Source organism: Triturus cristatus, chromosome 6 (genome assembly GCF_964204655.1).
Source record: "Triturus cristatus chromosome 6, aTriCri1.1, whole genome shotgun sequence".
NCBI classification, from domain to species: domain Eukaryota; kingdom Metazoa; phylum Chordata; class Amphibia; order Caudata; family Salamandridae; genus Triturus; species Triturus cristatus.
The window spans coordinates 584,964,004-584,985,335 of record NC_140589.1 but is presented as its reverse complement, the minus strand read 5'-3'; the positions used below and the strand labels follow the sequence as shown (position 1 = coordinate 584,985,335).

The 21,332-nt window shown below is 44.1% G+C and overlaps 1 protein-coding gene across 3 annotated transcripts in view; it reads left to right on the top strand.

The window, feature by feature from the left end:
* The window catches only part of PGM3 (phosphoglucomutase 3), a 271,507-nt gene that overhangs the window by 156,677 nt on the left and 93,498 nt on the right, over positions 1–21,332 (top strand). For all 3 annotated transcript variants that reach the window (XM_085611024.1, XM_085611025.1, XM_085611026.1), the window contains exons 6-7: positions 8,686–8,881; positions 11,176–11,333. In XM_085611024.1, coding sequence (XP_085467150.1) covers positions 8,686–8,881; positions 11,176–11,333 — 354 coding nt within the window. The remainder of the gene's footprint in view (positions 1–8,685; positions 8,882–11,175; positions 11,334–21,332) is intronic.

The following is a 21,332-nucleotide window of genomic DNA, read 5'->3' as shown; positions in this document are numbered from 1 at the left end:
CCAGAGACACTGGGGGGGCTCAGAAGTGGCTTCCAGACTTTCTAGATACGCTTGGCCTGATAGACTGCTGGAGGCTCCGGCACCCCACACAGAGCCAATACACTTTCCACTCCGGGGCGCATGGTAGCCGTTCCAGGATTGACTACATACTCACTCTGGCTGCGCATGCCTCATTGGTGTCTGAGGCCAGGCACATGGCGCGTGGTATATCTGACCATTCGCCGGTGTGGGTCAGGCTGGATCTGGGTCGAGAGGGAGGGGGAAGGGTGGCCCCTATCAACCCGTGGTATTTCCGAGACCCCAAGATGCGCAGCGCGCTGGTAAAGACAGTAGATAATTTTTTCAAGGACAATCAGGGATCCGTGGACTCGGCAGTGTCGCTGTGGGAAGCATTTAAGACCGTGCTGCGAGGGGAAGCCCTCTCCCTTGTAGTGGCTGCCAAGCGGCGGAGAGATGGCGAGGTTTCGCAGATTGAGGAGGAGATCGCGGCTTTGGAGGGAGTGCTGGAGGAGGAGGTTACAGAGGCCACACTGCATGAGCTGTGCTTGAAGCAATCAGAGTATAAGGACCTGGTGACGAATGCCGCTAAGACCCTCGGTAGGGAACAGCAGGGCCATCTGTATGATGTTGGTGACAAGGCCGGGAAACTCCTGGCTTGGCTGGACAAAAAAGAACGGGTCAATAGAGTAGTGCCGGAGTTGACGGGAGAGGGGGGAGAGGTGATTGTGGAACCTGAGAGGATTGTGCAGTGTTTCTCGGACTATTTCCGTATGGTTTATGCCTCAGTGTCGGACAGGCCGCCCGAGGACTCGCATGACCTCCTGCGTGATATCGCATTGCCCTGCCTCTCTGATCTAGATAGGGACGATCTAGATGGTGACATAACGGTCGATGAGGTGGCGGGGGCTATCCGCGCGTTGAACTCGGGCAAGGCCTCGGGCCCGAACGGCTTGCCGGTCGACCTGTACAAGCTGTTTCCGGATAGGGTTGCCCCTCACCTGCGCGCCATGTTCGTGGAGGCGCGGGGGAGTGGGGCCCTCCCGTTGGATCAGCGACTGGCGACGATTGTGGTTATACACAAAGAGGGCAAACCCAGAGATAAGTGCGCCTCATATAGGCCTATCTCACTCCTTAACGCAGAGCCGAAAATTCTGGCTAAAATCCTGGCGGCCCGGTTGATTAGGGTACTCGGTGACTTGGTCCACCCGGATCAATCCGGATTCATCCCGCACCGTAACACAGCGTTAAATCTTCGGCGCCTTCATGGTGTAATCGCCAGGGCGGGCACGCTGCGTGAACCAGCTATTGTGGCGTCTCTCGACGCCACGATGGCCTTTGACACGGTGGAATGGGCATATTTGTGGGCCGTGTTGACCAAGTTCGGCTTTGGCCACGGTTTTGTGAGCTGGGTGAGGTTGCTGTATGAGGGCCCTCTTGCGAGTGTGGTGGTAAATGGCCGGGCGTCGACTCCGTTTCAGCTTGGGAGGGGTACTCGGCAAGGTTGTCCCCTGTCGCCATTGTTGTTTGCCCTCGCCCTTGAGCCGCTAGCTGCGTGGATACGCTGGCACCCGGATATACGGGGACTTAGATGGTCGCCTGAACACGAGGACCGTATATCGCTCTATGCTGATGACATCCTGTTGTATCTTGCCTCACCCAAGAAATCACTTATAGTGGTCTGTGACGTACTCACATCTTTCGGTAGGAACTCGGGTCTCGTTATCAACTGGAGTAAATCGTACTTATATGTTCTTAGTGGCGAGGTTCCACCGATCCCTCGAACTTGTTCGATCCAGGTTGCTCAGCAGGGCTTTGTGTATCTGGGGATCTTTATCTCCATGGACTCTGCCGTGCGATATGAGAGGAACCTGCTCCCCCCCCTAGCGCGCCTGAGGCGGGATGTGGAGGGCTGGCGGAGGCTGCCGCTCTCCCTCGTTGGGCGCGCGGCCCTGTTCAAAATGATGTCTCTTCCCCGGTTCCTCTACGCACTGCAGAATACTTTGGATTGGGTACCGGCCAACTACTTTCGGGAGGTCGAAGGCCTCCAACGAACGTTGCTGTGGGACGGGCGGCCGCGAATATCTATTGCAAAGTTGACGCTTCCATGGTACGACGGGGGTATTGCGCTTCCAGACATCCGACGGTACTATTGGGCCACCCAGCTGAGTGCGATTAATCATGGGTTTTATGGCCCTGCCCTCAGCCCCGGTTATGCCATGGACAGGTGGTTGCTGCGTGGTGGTAACTATTACAGGGCGTTGTATTCGCGGTCCCTGGACTCGTCCCTCACGGGGCCCACTGGTGTGGCGGTGCGTGTGTGGAAGATGGCAACTGACTCGCTGGGCTGGAAGGATAGGCTCACCCTCGCTACCCCGCTGTTTGAATCTGAGAGACTGGGTAGGCTTTGGCACACAAAAGGCTTTGACAAATGGGACTTGATCGGCATCTCCAGGGTCGGAGATGTCCTGATTAAGGGGAGGGTGAAGTCCTTTGAAGAGTTGCAGAAGGAGTATGAGCTGGGGCCATCTGAGTATTTCCGCTATATTCAGGTGCGTCATGCCCTCCGATCAGTCCTCATAGAGGGTGAGAAGGTGCCTGAGTCCTCTCCTTTGGAGGACCGGGTCCTTGATGGCCATATGCCCGAGAGCACGATCTCGCTCATCTATAAGAAACTGATCAACGTCCGGGCGGATATGCTTCTGGGGTTGAGGGACCAGTGGTCTAGGGATAGCCTCGAGTTGGATGACGAGGATTGGCAGTCCGCGGTTTCCTCTCCTAAGGAGGTTGCGATCCCGTCGCGTCTGAGGCTGGTGCAGCTTAAAATACTGCATCGAGTGTATGTGACGGGGCCAAGGCTGGTTCACATGGGATTCTCGGAGGACGGCCAATGCTGGAGGGGATGTGGTATGGTGGGTACTTTCCTGCATATCATTTGGGAATGTGGTGTCATCACGGAATTCTGGAGGAGAATCCATGCAGTGATGGGGGAGGTGACGGGCATTGCTATGCAGCCGGAAGCGCGGTGTTGTCTCCTGAATGTCTGGGGGCCCACTGATCATAATGCGGCGCAGACCCAATGGGTGACTCTGGGTAACATGGTCGCTAAGAGAGATATAGCGCGATTGTGGGGATCCGTGGGGCCCCCCACATTGACTGCGTGGAAAGAAAATATGGATTGGAGTATGCTAAGGGAGAAGACGGTATATTGCGCTAGAGGCCGCCCTCGGAAGTGGCACGCCATCTGGGGGCGGTGGAATCAATACAGGGGGGAATTTGTCTTGCCCCTGATTTGGATCCCCCCGAGGAACAGCTTTCCTCCTAACCTTCTTTCCAGCTCAGTATGGTTAATGGACTTCTTTGGCCTCTGCTGTCCCCCTCCTTCCTCTTTTCATAGTACTGTAAATGGTAGATGATTGGGGTCCTGCCTCCCCTGGGGGGCTATCACCATGGGCATTCAGTGTTCTTGCCTTGCTGGGGGTTGTTGTGTGTTTTGTGTTTATTTAAAAAATGGAATCTTTGCACTCCTCCTTCATTGTACTGTGGACGCGTCTCTGTTCCTCTTTATCGAAGCTGCCGAACCTCCGGGTTGTCGGCTGAATAGCTGTGTCCAGACTTTTGAAAATAAAGGTTTTAAAAAAAAAAAATTAAAAAAAAAAGGTGTGGAATCTGTGATTAGAAATATCATCAGAGGAAAGAGTTACTTACTTTCAGTAACATCATCTCTGGTGGATACTCTTTCTAACCAAGATTTATCACTGCCCTCCATCATCCCTGTTCTGTGGAGGGGCCTCTTAAACGTCTAAAACGGTCCCAAGTTGGCGATTTGCACAGTCACCAAAAATTGGTCTATACTATACATCAGTTCGCAGGGGTGGAGCATATATGTGGCTCCACTCCTTCACCTGTGGGGCAGTGTGGAGCCTACGCAGAGCCACACAGTGTCACCTGCTAGTTCATGGGAGCAGTGTTGTGATGTTTCCAGATCCAATCTGGCACCTGGAGAATATTCAGAAGGTGAGATATCTGCGATTAAATATTCACCAGAAAGAGCATTAAAGAAGTAACAGTTGTTCATCCAGTCAGCACTTTATCTTTTAAGAAGAAAAGAACATTTATTAACAAGCTACACAAATAATAATAAGATGCTAGCACCTTTTGGTGCTGAGGTTTAGCCCCAAACCCTTTCCTAGCTCCTACGCAGTAGGTGCTAGATTTTCCATAGCATTGGCCTTGTAGCCCGTCTTCTGCTTTTACGCTGCACTTGGTTTGACTTTGGTATCTTTGGATTTTCATTGTAGAACATATTGCTGGAAGATTGAAATTGTGCAGCTGATTGTTTGTCTCAGTTACCAATTATTAATGATAATCTAAAGGGCTCGTTTGCGGGTGAAGAGTCCATGGGTGCATTAATGCTTGATGCCATTCATTTGGTACAAGAAACCATCAATAAAGGTGATTGGGTTAGAAGCATGCATGTTCTTAAGTGACAGTAAAAAATTAATTTCATCTGACTGGCCTAGCGAAGGTTCTTTAGGCCTTCATTTGCAAGTATTTTTCAAATTGAAAAAATGGATTGGCTTGTGAATGGAATGTAATTTAAAGGGGGGATAAAATTGTTCCTTCAGAAGGTATGCAACTAGAAATCATCAAGCTTAGGAAAGAGAGGCAATAATATACATGGTCAGAGAAATGTATTAGTTGCCTTACATTTATTTAATGCGATTTTATATAGCACGAACTTAGCCCAAAGGTGTCCGAGCGCTTTACAAAAGGACCAGTTACATTACATGAGGACTTCGGGAGTACATGAGTTACATAAAAGATGCAAACAGAAAATCTCTAAATTCACAAAAGAACGGTAGTAAATGCCTACGTCTACTACAGATACTAGTGGTTAGAGTTGCATATATACAAGTTGAAAATTGACCCAAGGAAAAGATAGAAACAGAAAAACTCTAAATTCACAAAAGAATGGTAGTAAATGCATACGTCTACTACAGATACTAGTGGTTAGAGCTGCATATATACAAATTGAAAATTCACTGAAGGAAAAGATACAAACAGAAAAACTCTAAATTTACATAAGAATGGTAGTAAATACATAAATGGATGTTATGGTCTGCAATGTTGTTAAAATTTGCATTGATTGTGCCTGTTTAGATAAAAGTGTAACAGCGTTCTGGCCTCCCCCCAGCAATAACCGTTCAGATTCCTGAAGGGGCCCTGGCAAGATATTGCTGTGCATTCTTTGGTTCCAACCACGTGTTATCCTCTCCTTGTAAATCCATTTCAGTTTTGGTAGATTACTTCTTCGAATGGGTAGAATGGAAGTTTGAAGGAATTCTTTCATAGAGAAGGGCCTTCCTTTGTCCATTACACTGACAATTGAGTACAGTTTACTTCACGTTTAGTGACCGAATTCCTACATGACAATAGTATAGTGCATACATACACCCCTCTATATTCATTTGTCTAATAATAATGGTCTTGCCGAAATGACTTCAAAAGATTGTCAAAATACTCTTCTGCACATAAAGTGATATATGTACGAAAATAATCAGCCAAGATGGAAATTGGTGGAATCTCAATAAACTGGTAAAGGTCAACAACCAAATAAAAGATAATCAATTGTTGTCAGAGGAGTAGGAGGTTGATTTGGACTTGGGACCATTTTTCTCCAAAGAATTTTAACAGAGTATAATAAATGCGGCTATGTTTCTTCTGATCACACTTCAGAGGCAATCTATGCTTCAGAAAGAATTGTTTGAGAAGCAAGGACATGACAAGGGACTTGTTACAGGACAGCTGAGAGTGGAATATATAATAGTGCTGCTCACCATGGTAATGGATCATTACAGAAGGAAGATGTGGTGTTACAATTCCAAGAAAATATGCACCCTAAACATCTCAAAGATTATATTCAATCGTTTGTTTATTCATTTTTCTGTATGTATTGTGTTTTATAGTTCTATTATCTGTTTTACATATTAAGGAGAGAGATATGTTGTATACTAGTTTTCTTTGTTTTAAGCATCTCAAAGATTATATTTATTCTTCTTCTTTTCCCTGTATGTATTTGTATTTTATAGTTGTATTATCTGTTTTGCATTTTAAGGAGTGAGATGTGAGGCATCCTAGTTATCAGCGTTTTGTTTGTATTGTCCTCATGTCCTTTGATTAACCTCTTCCTCATTGGTCTCTTCCTTGTGTCCCTACTTACATGTATGCCTGTGTCTCGTGTGCTACGATTCTTTTTGTCTTCACAGGGGGACTCTTCGCAAAAATAAAGCCTTTCTTTTGCTTCTTCCTCTGATTCCTGGGAGCCTTTTTCATGTTTCACAGACTACTTTACCTGCAGTTAACAGTCGTGTCTGTGACAGGTGGCTCATGGGAATTGGACACGCGCTGTGAGGGCTGGGTGCAGCCATGATTGCTGTGAGCGTACTAATATTGAAAAGGTCAATGTACTGCAGGAGTGTTTATTGCGGGGTAAGAGACCTACTCTTACAGTACTTTGAGCGCCACAGAGGCCTGCAGTGTACATGAGTGACTTTACGCATTGTCCTATGTTGAGGGTCTAATGATCTCTTCCCCTTCAGGGAATACCTCCTTTAAGTGTGGATGAAGTCTGAATTTCATTGACCATATCCAGTATCTTTCTGAAACCACGTGGCTTCTGGTGATGGGATTAGAACCCTCGTTGGTCATGGACTGTCTTCACTGGGTGGTCTGACTCACTGTTGTGGGAGTGCTTTTGATGTGAGAGGCTCATCACTGTTGCCATTCTTACTCGCTTTTTTTGCATTTATTAATTACACTATCAAGTGAATCCTGTATAAAGGGGATACTAAGCAATCAAAATTCACTTTTGACTTGAAGTCTGGCTCGGACAGCAGAAGGGAATTAAAGCAGCAGGAAAGGACCACAGGGGACTATATACTACTGCATATGCAATGAGCCTCTGTGTAACTGACAGTAAAATGGTCCCACTTACTGCATGCATGGATGCAACGAAGAAACATTTGTACAAACACACATTGTACATCAACATGATGGAGCTGCACATTAACAATATTGAGGACAATGCTCATGATAGAGGGGAGAAACTTCTCAAAATGTAGCAAGTGCTGGGGGGAATGATGGACCTGTGTTAATAAACTGTTGATTGAACCATTCAACAGGTCACCACTTTCAGCAGTGATTATATTAGAGCAGAAGCACCGGACCTTGGCTCCCAGACCGGTCCAGGGGCTTCTTCGAGGTCTTTGGTAGCCCGCATACTAAACTACAGGGATTGGAATGTGATGTCACCCTTGGTGAGAAAAAAGAGACTTACAATACAATGGTGTGAACATCTCGATCCTCTCTGACCTCAAGTGCGGTTCAAGAAGCTCAGAGAACATGCAACCATTAAGAATAAACATACCCACAACTTAAATGGGCTTATGCCATGCTGTTGCTGCTGACACACAGAAAAATACTGCAGTTGCTGCAGACAGCAAAGAAATGGTAGCATATGGCGAGGCAGCAAGTCTCCAATTCTATGCCAAGGAATTTCTGTTGATGAGGACAGTGATGTGTCATAAAATACTGTGTGTTGACAGTGCCAGTTTAATCCTACATTCTCTTTTGGGGCATGGGCATGAAAACTCTGTGAGGGGAAAGGGATTTGCTAAGTATCAAATGCTGTTTAAAAAATGCATATGCGTCAAATAGGATCTCTCCCTGTTGCCCTAGCGGGGCTTAAGGAGTAACGATAAGCTTCTCCTCGGTATCACCAGGTTCAAATTTAAAACTAAAGGGGAGACATTCTTCTTGTTTAACTCGACTTATTTTTGCAGCTCCCTGATTGTTTATCTTTGTCAGATGTCCTCTTATTCATCTTTAGAAAGATTAGAATCATATTTATTTAAGATACATTTTTAAGACGTGCTCCAAGACTCTTGCTTGGATAGTGTTTGTATTGTAAGTGTCATCAGTCATTGAATTCTAAGCTGCTTGATAGGACTTCAATTTGGTTACAAAAACGCTCTTTAAGGTTTATTATTAGGAAAGGTCCAAAAATTATCTTCCCAATTAAACTAGAATAAACGGACGTCACAATACTGAATCAGTCTTTAAAGTATAGTTCACAGAAAAGTGTGGTACGCTTCAAAGACTCAACAAAGAATGTGGAGATGGATGTGTTAATTTCACACACTGGGAACGTTAGGCGATAAACTTTGCCCAAGATTGTCCAGTTCCCCTTGATTTTGATGTGTTGATTCTAGAAAGAAAGTTACACCTGCTTATGTTGTAGTGTCTGATTTTTAGTGTTAGGACACGTTTCATTTATGTGACTATCCTCCGTTCACCGTTCCCCTCTTGAAAGTTGTACGGTGGGTGAGATGTTTTAGAAGGGGAGAGTTACAGAAGAGGAGTGTAAAACCTTCTGGTAGAAAAAACTTGCTGGTCTCATGAAGCTTCTGTCACTGTAGTAGAAGCCAGGATCTCTCTGAAAGCTGTAGGAAAGGCTTTGTATAAATGAATCAAATTGTTCCATCTGTACGTTCTCTTGCTCTCCTACTATCTCAATGGTGGTCCACCTGATGTAACAACTGAAGTGAATGAGGTATGAGTAAACAAATTGCACTTTTTAAGTTTTTTAATATGTTCTTTTCTGCTTATGCTCTGTCTTCTCTTCAGAATGCCAGTAGTGGCGATAGCCATAGATCTGTTAAAGTTGATGGTGCAAACGGCATTGGGGCTGTGAAGCTAAAAGAGATGGGGCATTACCTGCAGCCAGGACTGTTAATTCACATTGTAAACGACGGGACCTGTGGAAAGCTGAATCACCTTTGCGGGGCTGATTATGTGAAAGTTCAACAGAAACCTCCTCATGGTATGCAGTTTTGTATTTAATATTCCTGTCATTTTAACTATTCTGATATGCATACCATGCTTCTTGTAGATGCCTTAGTTTTACGTTTACAGTTTGTTGGAATGGAGCTCTCTTCAGTCCTTTACTTGTGATGTAGCAGCATTCTGTGTTTTTTTATGTCTCAGCTAGACAGTGCATGCACTGTCTCGGATAGATGTGGTGTTTTCAATCTGTGGGCTTCAGCCCACCCATAGACTTCCCATTTGCTCGCTCCATTGTCTCTCTCAAATCCTTTGCCCCAGTTTGTCCATGACATGAATGCATTATGGCTTTTCCTGTGTTTGACCCTCTCCCAGAGCATGGGCCAAGTACTTGTGTCCATCCACTACACCTTTTTTGGGCGCTACTTTTTTTCTTTGTCTTGGAGCAATCGCTACAAGTGCTCATATTTCCACTGTCTCCATCCTCCGTCTCCTGTTTTTTTATTTTTTTATGCAGTTTTATATGCTGCGAACACCTGAAGGTATTATTGAAGCGTTTTACATGAGCATCGGTTACATTAAACGAGGACACTTTAATTTTGGTATGCACAGGGAGATTAAGCTATTTGCCCAGAATCACAGGATGTTGAGCTGATGCCAAGACTCCAACCCGGGTTCCCAGCTCTGTAGTCTGCAGCTCTGGCTGTAACACCACATCCTCTCCTCCTGTTGCCTAGAAGTGGCCTGAACCTCTGACTGCAAGGGCTGTTCGCACTTTTAATCTGTCGTTTATGTTCAATACTTGATGGCAATTCAGCATTTAGTGTCCATGGGGACACATGGCATAGCTTGTATGTTGCGCCAGGAAGAGGATGTCCGAGAGTGGCAAGATGGCGAAGCTGGAAGGAGCTGAGGGATATTTATAGAGCACACACAGCAACACTGGTAACAAGGCTGCTCACAGACCCGCTGATCATCATATTAAGCTTGTTGGAAGAGCCAGGTTTTACATTTTTTCTTGAAGATGGATAACTCAGTTGTGGTACAAAGTTCCTAGGGAAGATTATTCAAGGCAACTGGCCCAAGATAAGAGCAGGATCTGGCTCCGGCCCTGGCCCGGCAGAGTTTTGGTAATCTGGCGAAATGGCCATAGGCTGACCGTAAATTCCTGGGCAGGGGAGCGTAAGCATAAATCCCCCTCCTAGAGTACCCTGCTCCTTTATAATGTAGTGCTTTATGAACCTGGCCCAAGGCTTTTAAAAGAATCTTGTTTTTGATAGGAAGCTAGTGAAGCGCTTTCTTTTGTTTGAGATCCTGCAGAGGATGGCTGGCTGTCTAAGCCACTGGTGCGTGGGGCTGTCAGTGTCCTGAGACCAGAATGAAGCTGACTCCCTTCTTGTCTGCCTACGGGCTGAAGAGATGCTGACACTGGGATCCTGGTGACTGAAGGTCTGGTAATTGAGGGGCCAGGACGCTCGTAGGATGACATGCCGACTGACCTTGACTTGCCCCAGTGGCAGACAACTGGTATGAAACTGTGACTAGCCACCCTGCATTTGTTGCCCTATAGTCTATGCAGAGCCTCAGTCCTGTTGCACCACGCTTCTCAATCCACTTGTTTCCCTGAAGTTGAAAGCGCTTCTGAGCATCAGCTGAGGACCCCCACTGTGTATGCTGGGTGATGCTCTATGGGGACCCCATTTTGTCCACTGTTAATTGCACTGTACAATTTGTATGCCGGGAGGGATGATGGACATAAAACCAACCTTAACTGTGTGAAGGAGGCACTATATGGACAGTAAATTATTGACTGCACTTTGAGGAGAGCATTTGCCTAAGGGCTCATTGTAAAAAAAACATTTAGCACAATGGAGCTAAAAAGATGTTTGATTTCTAATTGGGGCATAGATAGTACTACTACGGCTTTCGGGTTTTGATGCTCATTGGATTTATGAGTGCACTACTTCACTAACATGTAATTGAAGTCCTTTCATTTCTACAATACATTACTGACACACAACCTCTTCATAATCCTCCTACCATCCAACAGAATCCCTTGCATTTTTCCTACATCACACCATTTCAGTGTGTTGTTTCTGATGACTTGTGTGCTTTTTACTCACGGTTCTTATCTAACATTGTAAACCTATCTGCATATTGATGTGTGCTTTCATGTGAGCGGCTTCACTTCTTGTTTCAATATACAGAGCTCTGCTGCCCGTTTGCTAGATTTGTGGTTTTGTAAATTGCACAGAAACCTAAGCTATACATGATCTGTTTGTTATTCACAACAAAACATAATTTGTATCCTCTTACGTTTATGTTCTGACCCAGGACTGGAGATGAAACCTATGGAAATGTGTTGCTCCTTTGATGGGGATGCTGATAGAATTGTGTACTTTTATAACGACAGCGCTGGACACTTTCATCTTCTGGATGGAGATAAAATTGCTACATTGATTAGCACCTTTCTCAAGGAACTTCTGTTAAAGGTAAAATGCTATTTAACTAACCGTAATCATTTCGTCCTCCATTATTATCATGACATGCACATTTGCAAGATGTGTTGTCCTCACCTGGAACATGTCTCTTGACAGAATGCCATGCATCTGGTGTAGAAGTAACTCAGATCACTCCTAGGGCTGTTGCCATCTAGGTTACTGAAATACCTATTGGCTCTATTCCTCCCTCTTTGTGTGTGAACTGTCCCTCCTTACAAGTTCCGGAAGCATCACAGCTGTGTTGAGAAAAGCTAAGTGTTCTACCTGAAAGAGAAGTGACTCCTGTTTCTTAGACCGGAGTGAGTTACACATTTTAGAATGAGTGACCAGTAGGATGAGTGCCTCTTGGTCTCAATCTCATTGATTGTTAGACTAAAAATGTGGTTTAATAGTTCTCATTAAACCTCTCGGTATTACCTTTTACTTCCAGTAAGAGAACACAGAGGGGAGAAGTGTGCCCATGCAAGGAAGGCATTGGCCCTTTGAGGGATTTAAGTTTAAGTTGCTTATCCTGTATCTATAACTGTCCATATTTGAAGGAGAGCTCAGAATCCCCCAAGTGCACCGTACTTACATTTACATCACCGAGAGAATATAGTATGACAATTCATGTGAAGGATCATCAGCTCTGCTGCATACATAAGCCTAATTTACTTACTTGGGCTGTGGCAGTGACCGTAAGGGAGGCACCAGATTTATATCAGTGAAGTTCAACTGACGGTACTGCAACTAGTGCAAGAGCTGAAATGCTTGCCTCTGAAACAAAGATGTCTTATTAATATACCAGATGCTAATCTGATCTCACAGAGTGTACTTCTTTGTTTTACCTTTTTCTATAGATCTTTTATTTATTTTGCCAGAATGGAGCATGAAGCTGGCAAAAGGTGTTCTAATCACATAGTATCAGCTACCTGAATACCTTTCCCATGAACAGTGGGTCCCAAAGGCATGCTTGTGGTTTGATTGTGCATGTAAGGAAGTGCCAGTTAGTAACATTGAGAGATTTACAGCATGGAGGATGGATGTCTTTCCGCCTTCTCCTAATTTTAACCGTATTTAGACAGATGCAGTACATATTACAAACCCTATTAGGAGACCCAAAAGCTAGAAATTCTTTTTAAACAGTAATGAAGTATAGTTTGTATAGGTTGTGTATCGAGAAGCTACAGTCACTTTAATGTTATTCAGGCTATGTTGAGGAAGTGGGTGTAGCATCAGCTGAATAAGAGAAAGGAAAGATTAATGGGATAGACCATTGAAGCCAGAGTAGCCCCCACTCTGTCACTCAGTGTAGAGACACCTAGGTTCTACCCCGCAAAATAGAGCAGGAGACAAGAGACTAAAGGCATGTTTTGCATCGTTGGGTCTTCATTGTTAGTCTTAAATGTTAGAAAAATGTCCCCCTTCATGTGTGGACCCTGGAACACTTTATCTCCATATATTTTTCTATACATTGCCATCAATCCGGGTGCATTAGTCCATATGATGAGCAGCAACCTTCAGGGGTCTTTCCAGAGCAAGATTTTTTCACTGAACTCTAGACTTTCAAAGTGCGGAGATGTCCATTTAAAGGCTGCAAAGCGACATCTATGAGACAAAAAAGCTAGAATCAATCGATCAATCAGGGATTTATAAAGCGCGCTACTCACCCGTGAGGGTCTCAAGGTGAATGTGTCTAACTTAGAGGGAGAGCTTTCCATTTAGGAATCCAGAAGCTTTCACTACCCATGATGCATTTTCCTGGCAGTTGCCTTTCAGAGTGTGTTCTCTTTTTACGGTTTCTGGGACGGACCCTAGAATACATTAGAAGTTTCACACCTCTGATCTTCAGAGTAATTTCTCCTAAAATGTAACTTTTTCAATTTAACTCGACATCTACCTGACTTGGTTAATTTTTTCAAATGTAATGCTTTTACTGTTGGGAAAGTGTCAATCCTGTGTCAGGAATGAAGCTGCAATTGACGAACACAAGGTGTGTCTTCCCTCTTCACATTTGGTCAAACAATGTGGGATGTATTCATAAACTGCATTTTGGCGCACGTTTAGTTGTAGTACGAACATGCTTCAAAATGCTGTTTCCTAACCTACGCACCCATATCTATGCCTCCACGTCCTGTCTTTTCTATGTGGAGACCTTTGCACACCATCACCTACATTTTAGTAGTAAATGTGGAAAGGGCGGGGAATTAACTGGAAAAGGAGTAACACATACTACTAAATGGGAAGGGACATGCACCCATCGGTATGCTATTCTACACATGCTAGACCATAGCTATTCAGAAACTGCAGTTCTATCGTTACTACCGCTAACAAGCACTGGCAAAGCCAATAGGTCTCGCCTAAGCAGGTTCCATTGGCTTCGCCAGTGTGTTTTAGCCATGTTGTATACCATTGTGGCTGCTGTTCAGCATGGCTACGAGTTAGTGACGTAGAGGAGAGTGGCGTGCAGTGTCGTGGAGTGGCATAGAGTGTCGCGTATTTGAGTGGAATAGAGTGGAGTCGCGTGGCGTAGAGTAGAGTGAACTGGTGTAGAGTGCATTGGAGTAGAGTGCTGCAGAGTAAAATGGCGTAGAGTGCAGCGGCATAGAACTCAGTGGCGTACAATGCAAAGTCATAGAATGCAGTGTCGTAGATTAGGGTGTTGCATAGTAAATTGCAGTGGTGCAGAGTAGAGTGGCATAGTGTGTAGTTGCGTAGAATGCAATGGCTTAGAATGCATTAGTGCTGAGTAGAGTGACAGAGTGCAGTGGCATAGAGTGCTGCAGAGTGCAGCGGCATAGAGTGGTGCAGCGTATAGTGCTTCAGAGTGCAGTGCTTCAGAGTGCAGTGCTTCAGAGTGCAGTGATGTGAAGTGCAATAGTGTAGAGTGATGTAGAGTGCAGTGGCTTAGAGTAGATTGGTTCAGAGTAGAGTGGAGTGATGCAGAGTAGAGTGAAGTGGCAGAGAGTGGAGTGGTGCAGGGTAGATTAGAGTGGTGTACACTGTATTGCATAGAGTACAGTGGCATAGAGTGGAGTGTTGCAGTGTGGCGTAGTGTGGAGTTGTGCTTAGTAGAGTGGCCTAGACTGGAGTGGCGAAGAGTGCATTGGCATAGAGTAGACTGGTGCAAAGTAGAGTGCAGTGGCGTGGTGTAAAGTGGACTGGTGACAAATAGATTGCAGTGGCATGAAGTGGACTGGCCTAGAGTGGAATATGCATGGTGTGGCGGCTCACTTCCATTACAGATAACACATTGTCAATTAAAATCGCCATTACATTTTCAAACATACAGTTTCACTGATAAAAGTGTGCAAGGCACAAATGAAAATGTGCGGAAACGTCATCACCTAGTGTATTGATTTGTTTCGATCATTTTAAAATATTTGTTTCCACCACACTTCAGAATTACCAAAAAAAGTGCTTCATTTGGGTTTTTCTAATTCTAAAATATCTGCACAGTCCTTTTACAGACCTTTAAATTTCGTTGTGTGCTAGAAACAAAATAACATAATACAGCTTTCCTCAAGTACGCCCCAGGAGCCAGCATGATTGTCACATAAATCCTTCCACTTTGAAGTCAGAGAAAGAAAAGTAAACACCAAGCTCCCTGGAAGAGAGATCCTGACATTTGACCTCTGTCTTTGAATGCACAGCAAATGTGGCAAGACAAGAACAAGATTTAAAGGCCTGTTTACAGAAATCGAGAACTGCTGGACGCATACAGTAACTAGAATTTAGGCAAAGGAAGGGACGACCTAGAGCTGGACAGCCAAAAACAAACCGAGCTAGCAAATGTGAGTTGCGAACCACAAACCCAATGATAAACAGGTGGAATGCATTCCCAGGGAAGCTTTCTGAATGTCCCAAAAGTAGTTGGCAAACCAGGCAGCTCCACTGTCTGGTAAAAATGACCCTAAGCAATAGTAAATATAGTCCAGTTACCAAAGTAGAGAGGGAGGCAGAGGTAAAGGCTAGGTTTATCCTCCTGACAGTTACGTAGTTAGACATCTTTAGAAGTACGTCACATGGATGATCTTTTCTATGTTTTATGTTGTGCTGTCACGTGGTGTCTTGTTTCACGAGTGCTATATTACGAGTGGTGTCACACATTACAGTGTGTGGCATGTTCATGACACACTGTATGAGCACATTGGATAGACCATATGAGCACCCACAATATAAGGGTGCGATATTTTGATAGTTACATGCACAATCATGCTAATGCGACCTGCCAGCACGGCTGACAGGTCACTGTTTTTAATATACCTTTTTGCTTTCTAATTACAGACACGGATTAATCACTAGAACCTTATATAAACAGTGGGCATGGTTTGTGTCCTTATTACAGGATTCACTAGGAGTGGTACACACGGGGCTGTAACCCGTGGAGTCCTGATGAAGAGCTATTAGGGGAACAGCTCAAAAAATGTTGACAAAAACACATTACTTAGACAACCAGACTTATTAAGGTCAGGTTTCTTCTCAGTAAAATACAACCTCTGATTTTTAACCATACCAACTAGGGGCGGGAATAAAAGAGTGGGCAACTATTTAGGTATTTTTAGATTTTCTTTCCCTTTCCACTCCACATCACTGCACTACCCATAGTCTACAATAAAAAGTGCTCCTACGTAATTCGCAAGTCGCAGCACGCCTCAATCCGTAGAGGATTGAGAGGAACCCCAAAGATGAAGCAAGCCACCCAGGGCCAACCCTGGTGGGTGATGGGTCTCTAGAAAAAAAATATTTTTTTTCTAGACAAGGGATTACAACTAATTCTTGCTGTATCCTATCTAATTCCCTAAGGGCAGGTCAATATAGTCCAGCCAAGATCTGGAGTTACTCCAGCAACACAAATGGCAAGCCACTAGTACTGCAGTATCTTTCCATAAAAAGTATTGGAGGCAGGATTTTTTTTTTCTTTCTTTTAATCATCCAGAACCACAATACAATCTTAGCAATATTTACATATCACGGATAATTGCGTTTAAGTGATAAACAAAAAAAAATACGATTCTGTCAAAGAAAGGATGTGTTCCCAACTGAAATATAGCGTTAATACACATAGTAATGTGTTTGGACATAAACAGTTGAATCTCAGGAGAACCAATCATAACACTGTAACTCTTAACTCAACCCACACTCCTCCCGCCTGGATCACATAAATGAAACTCTACTCCACACCATGTACCATGCATCAGACTACGTCTCACAATAGGTGTTTCTACTATGTTCTCGGGCCGAGATTACCCTCTGGCTGCGCCCCCGCTTCTGATCCATCACGGTCAGCCCGGGTTCCCTCCGTCATTTGTGATGTGGGTATTGGAGGCAGGATATAAAAAAAAGCCCATAGGACATAATGTTAAAATAATTTGGTTTATTTAAACTTTGAGTTTAATGTTAAACGTGATACAACACACATGTTCCACGCCCGTGCTACGGTGGAGTTCCACGCCTCCACGTAGCACCTGCACCTGGTTCCCTTGCCCCTCCCTCTCCTTTCCATGCGGCGGATGGCGGCGGTCAGAGAATTTTCTCTCTCTTCTCAACATCGAGGCCTGTGTCATTCTAAGGAGAGTCTCCCAGCTGGTCGCGTTCCTCTGTAATCGGCAGTGAAGTCGCTGTGAAGTCCGTCTTCGCGCTGAAGCTGGCAGCATGATGGTTTGCCATTCGGAATAACGCTGAGGCTCTTACTTCTTGCAGGGAGCACCGTTGATGCTGTTACTTTCACTGATTCCGGTAAGAGATTTCCTCCGCTACCGCCGCTGTGGCGGGTCTTTTCAGCATTGTATTTACATCTTTATGAAGATTGGTACTAGCTTCTTAGTCGTTTGTCATAGCTGAAGTGTGGGCGGTGTGATTAAACTACAAGTCCCAGCATTCACTCTGTGATGGATTGTGGTAATGGAAATGTAGAGTCATTTTCGCAGGAGTGATTTAAGCGCTGATTACTTACTTTCCCTACGTATCCTATTACTCGGACAGAGTGAGGTGCCAGTCCAGTCGGCTTGAGCTGCTTCCCCGCTGTCGCAGTCTAATAGCTTGTGCTGCAGCAGCTGTGTGGGTTGAACTCTTGGTTGGCATTCTCTGTCAGACTGGATTTTGTTGTTACTGTGACCTGCAGTATTTCTGTCATCTATATTGGAGGCTGCAGAGATATCACGTTGTCACCGGTCTTAACAATGGGCAAGCAATTGACGGCCAGGGCTAAAGCTAAAATACAACGCCAGCAATTAAAGGAAAATTCTGAAAGGGCCAGGCGGGCTGGGTCAGTCGTAGAGAGAGAAACTTCCTCTGTTGAAAATTCAGAGAGTTCCGGAGAAGGTGATGACGGCCTCCCGGGCGTCAGCCCGACTCAAGCTCATCTTCGAAATCCTTCCAAATCCGCTGTCAGTGTGGTAAAGGAGGTAATGGTGCCATCCCTGGAGGGAGTGGATATGCCTCTACTGGGCTCCGAAGCCAATTTATCTGAGACAACCCTGAGTTTCAATCAGTGGCCTTATTCGATTTACAGGTGTCTAAAGAGCCTACGTCAGTCTCTGCTCTTAAGGCTTCCAAACAATTTCCGTTATTTGAGCGAAAGGGAGCAATATCTGTCCCTACTACTGGTACCCGCGCAGCGCTATCAGGGGCTTCAACCCTCTTTACTTCTCCAATCGTTATTCCTTTCATCGAAAGCTCTGTTTCAATTGGTGATCCAAGCTCAACAGACCCTCCACCCTTAAATCCAAGATCCACATCTCTCAGTGATAAAGATCTCTCCACTTTTCCTAGCTGTACTTCTGCGATTGTCTCCAGTGGAGTTACTTTTCCTCAGAGCTCGATCTTGGGGATTGACACCGATACTACTGGGGATTTTCAGATCTCAGTCAAGGATATGTTGAATTTGATACTGCAAGAAATCCGAGAGATGAAGCAATCTCAAAAGATGGAAATGGAGGCAATTTGTAAACGTCTGGATAAAATTGAAGACTCGATGGCTTCATTTTCAAATCGATTGCAAGAGTCTGAGACCAGAATTTCCGGGGTGGAAGATAACTTGACGATCCTACAGAAAGAAATTACCACTGCCTCTAAATTTTCTAAAGCTTTCGAATCTAAGTTGGACGAGTTAGAAAATTATAACCGAAGGTCAAATCTTCGAATAGTCGGTGTACCGGAGAATATTGAGAATAACGAGGGTTCGGACATGATGAAATGCATCTCTTCTTTTTTTTTCTCGAGAGGTTGTCCCTGAGTTTAAGGGTGACTTAACAATCACTAGGGCGCATCGAGTTCCAACTCGTCCATTCCCCAACTCTCCGTTTCCTCGAACTATTATTGTCAATTTTGCAGACGCTCGGGTTAAAGAAATGATTCTATCTCAGGCCTTCAAGCAAAGACAATTTCACGTTAATCCCACTACCAAGTGCCGGATTTTCTCTGACATGTCAGCTGCTGCTGCTAGACGGAGAAAAGACTTTGTAAAGATTCTCCAGCTATTTAAGGATAAAGGTGCCCAAGCATCGATTGCACAGCAATCAAAGTTAAAAGTTCTGATTAAGGGCAAATTTTATCTGTTTACAGATGTTGATGAGGCACGTGAGATGCTTGATAAGTTGGTCCAGAGCTAGGCTAATGCTGGATTGTGATCTGATCTCGTCTTGATGGTTACTGAAGATTTTTCCTTTTTTCTTCTTCTTTTCTTCTTTTCTCCTTTTGTTTGTGCATGATTACTTAGGGGGAGGGGGGGCGCGGGTGGGTTCTAGGGGGCATGGGGAACAGGGCACACTACCAAGGCGCTCTTATGAGAGGGGTTAGGGCCATGTGGTCAGCGTGGGAGGGGGAGATGGGTGTAGTACAAGGCCACGGGACTAGGGTTAAGGGGGGGTAGCACTTGGGTGGAGGGAAGAGCACTTGGGTGGGGTAGGGGGGGTGTGGGGGGAAAAATGGAAAATGGAAATTCTTGTGGTTTGTGATGAAAAATATACTGGCAAGAAGTTATTCTTAATAACTAATGTCTATTGGAGGGGTAAGAGTTATCTCTTTCAATGTTAATGGATTGAATAACAAAACAAAAAATGCGCACTATTGAGCTTTGGATTAAAACAGAGCGCCCAGCAGTTGTGATGCTGCAAGAAACTCATATTTCTGTGGATAAATTTAACTCTTTTTCTATGTTTAAAAATTGGTCTTCATATCGTGGGTTCTCATGTGCTCAAGAATCTCAAAGGGGAGTCACGCTTTTTATCAATCGCAATTTAGAGGCAGAAATTATTCAGTTTGAAGATGGAGGAGCAGGGCGGTGTTGTTGGGCTACTTGCGTAATAAAAGATAGGAATAGGCCGATTACTTTTGTTAGCTATTATGCCCCAGTGGAAGATCGTGTCCCCATCTATGAGGAGTTATTTCAATCACTACTATTGGTTAGGGGAGATATATTTATAGGTGGGGATTTTAATATCCTTATTGATATAAAACTAGATTCTACTGGTCTCTTAAAGAAACAATCTAAACCAAAGTCATTAAGGTCTATTATGAAGAACTCCGCCTTACTCGATCTTTGCGATCCATGGCGATTAAAATTCCCTTATAAAAAAGAATTCACTTATTGGTCAGGTAGACATAGATCCTCCTCTCGTATTGATTTCTTTTTGGCCTCTAGTTTATTAAAATTTTCATATCAGAAATTTTTGCATAATGGATTTTCAGATCACGCAATGCTGGTAATCGAGTTTAAAGTAGGGCAAGAAATTCGGCCCCCCAAGAGATGGATATTTAATAAAAAGTATCTACAAGATAGTAATTGGGTTTCCTTTTTAAAATCGGAAATTGTTGATTTTATTGCCCGTAATTCATACACGGCTCCACTACATATTATTTGGGACTCACTAAAAGCCTTTATTCGTGGTATCATCATCGGTAAAGACGCAGAAGAATGGCGTACTATTAAACAAATTAGGACCCTACTCTATCAAAGAATTTGCTCACTAACTTGGCTTCGACAATCCCATTTTTCTAGTCTTGTGCAAAAAAAATTAAACGAGGCCAAACGTGAACTTAGTACACTTTTTGCTACACAGAGTGAACAGCAATTTCTTATACAATCTCAAAGGAGTTATGAGGAGAGTAATTTTTCTGGCAAACTCCTTGCATGGCAGGCTAAGGAGCAAGCTGCGGCAAATGTAATTCGTACTCTGAAGTCTCCTATCACCTTGATAGATACATCACAGCCTGATGTCATTGGCACTTTAATGCTTTCTCACTATAAGCAGATATATAGTCATCATCAGGAAATAGACCATTCTAGGCTCTGTAATTTTTTAGCAAGACACGATATGCCTTCTCTATCTCAGGCAGACAGTGGAGCAATGGTGCGCCTATTTTCAAAATCAGAGCTGGATTTAGTGGTAAAGAACCTCCCAATTGGCAAGGCCTGTGGCCCGGATGGCCTCCCCGCTGAATTTTTTAAGGTTTTCTTCTGCGTCTTCTCTGATTTATTATTACAATTAGTTAATTATATGTTAATGGGTGGGCAAGTTCCAGATTCCTTCGGGGAGGGTACAGTTGTTAGTTTTCTCAAAAAAGGCAAAGATCCTAAAGATCCCAACTCATATAGGCCTATCACATTATTAAATACTGACTATAAGATCCTTACTAAATTATTATCAATACGTTTCAATCACATTGCCAAGGATCTTATTCACCCGGATCAGAATGGCTTTGTGGCAGGCCGACAATTAGCCACTAATACACATTTTCTTACTGAGGCTTTAGACTATTTTCAGACAAATAAAATTTCAGCTTTAGTCCTATTATTAGATGCGGAAAAAGCTTTTGGTGGTATGGACAACTTTATTTGTTATTTTAAAGCACTTTGGAATTCCTCCACAGATTATTAGTTTAATTCAGAATCTGTATACGGGTGCTAAAGCCAATATAATTATTAATTCAGTTATGGTTGGTAAAGTATCGGTTCAACGGGGCACCAGGCAAGGGTGCCCTTTGTCCCCTATTCTTTTTGCATTCTTT